The following is a 1,204-nucleotide window of genomic DNA, read 5'->3' as shown; positions in this document are numbered from 1 at the left end:
AAATAAATAAATAAATAAATTAAATATAATCAAGTAAAAAAAAATTTTGTCTATTATTTATGATCATTCACCCGAATATCAGGGAAATCTCTCGGATATTCCAATATGTATGATTAGGATTTCTGGGTAAAAATCAATAAACTTCTCTTAAATATGATAAAATTAATCATTAGGAGCAATTTCGTTTTAATTAATTAATCTGGTAAATTCTTTTGATCGAGATAAAAATATGAGGATTATTTAAATATGCAATTAAGTATAATTGTTATATTAATTTTTTTTTTGATGATAATTTTCGAATTCTTTATCATTTCTTGTTTCCTAATTACTTTAATTATTTATTTAATTGAGTTATCGAATAAAATCCATTGGATAATAGCTTAATTATAAAATAAAATTTGTTAACAAATTGTTGTGATGATCAATTGTTATGGATCAATTACATCTGGTTAAGATTATTTCAACGATTAATGAAGATAGAATGTTAATATTCTAGAAAAATCGTACCTATTACAAAATAATATTTATAACATTTGAGTTAGATATTATATAATTGGCGCAAATGTCCTTACCCACTTCCCATTGAATGTCCCCATATGAAAATAGAATTTTTGCCTGCTAAATTTTTCGTATAATTAAATAAAATTACAGAATCAGCAATTAATCCGGCTTCATTTGGATAGCCAGGTGAATCACCAAATCCTTAATTATATTCATAAGGTATTAATTAATTTGGAAATAATTATTTAAATACTTAAATTGAAATTATCGTCAAAAAAAAGTCCTATTTATTAGATGCATGTCTATTTATTATAATTTTATCATTACTTTTGTGAAAATAAAAAATAAAGTAATAGAATGGAAATATCGTTATCAGTTCATCATTATTTATATTTTTATGAGAATAAATTATTAAAGTAAATGAATGGATATGTACCTATAATCATCTCAACACTAATTATGACCTTATCAATTCCTATTAGTTTTATTATCAGTTTATCAATTTGTTATTTTATTATATATATTCATAATTTGCAGCTAATTTTTTTTTAATCAAATAACCTCTATAATCTAAGCAAAGTACATGTAAATCCATTGCAGATAATACATTATATGTATCAACTCGATTAATCCATTGTCTAAAATATAATTAGTTTTTTATTTTTAAATTTAAAAAACTAATCGATTTTTATCAACTACTTTT

At 21.6% G+C, this 1,204-nt stretch overlaps 1 protein-coding gene across 1 annotated transcript; it reads right to left on the bottom strand.

Moving 5' to 3' along the window:
- Window positions 1–572: 572 nt before the first annotated feature.
- Window positions 573–1,096, bottom strand: LOAG_15821 (hypothetical protein; the record flags this gene model as incomplete). Its single annotated transcript, XM_003151308.1, has 2 exons — window positions 573–702; window positions 1,063–1,096. Coding segments are annotated over 2 exons (162 nt in total), but the record flags the coding sequence as incomplete, so codon positions are not given.
- Window positions 1,097–1,204: the final 108 nt, after the last annotated feature.

Source organism: Loa loa (genome assembly GCF_000183805.2).
Source record: "Loa loa unplaced genomic scaffold supercont3.2833, whole genome shotgun sequence".
In the NCBI taxonomy this organism is placed as follows: domain Eukaryota; kingdom Metazoa; phylum Nematoda; class Chromadorea; order Rhabditida; family Onchocercidae; genus Loa; species Loa loa.
The sequence above is the reverse complement of the archived record's forward strand: the minus strand, read 5'-3'. Positions and strand labels throughout refer to the sequence as shown.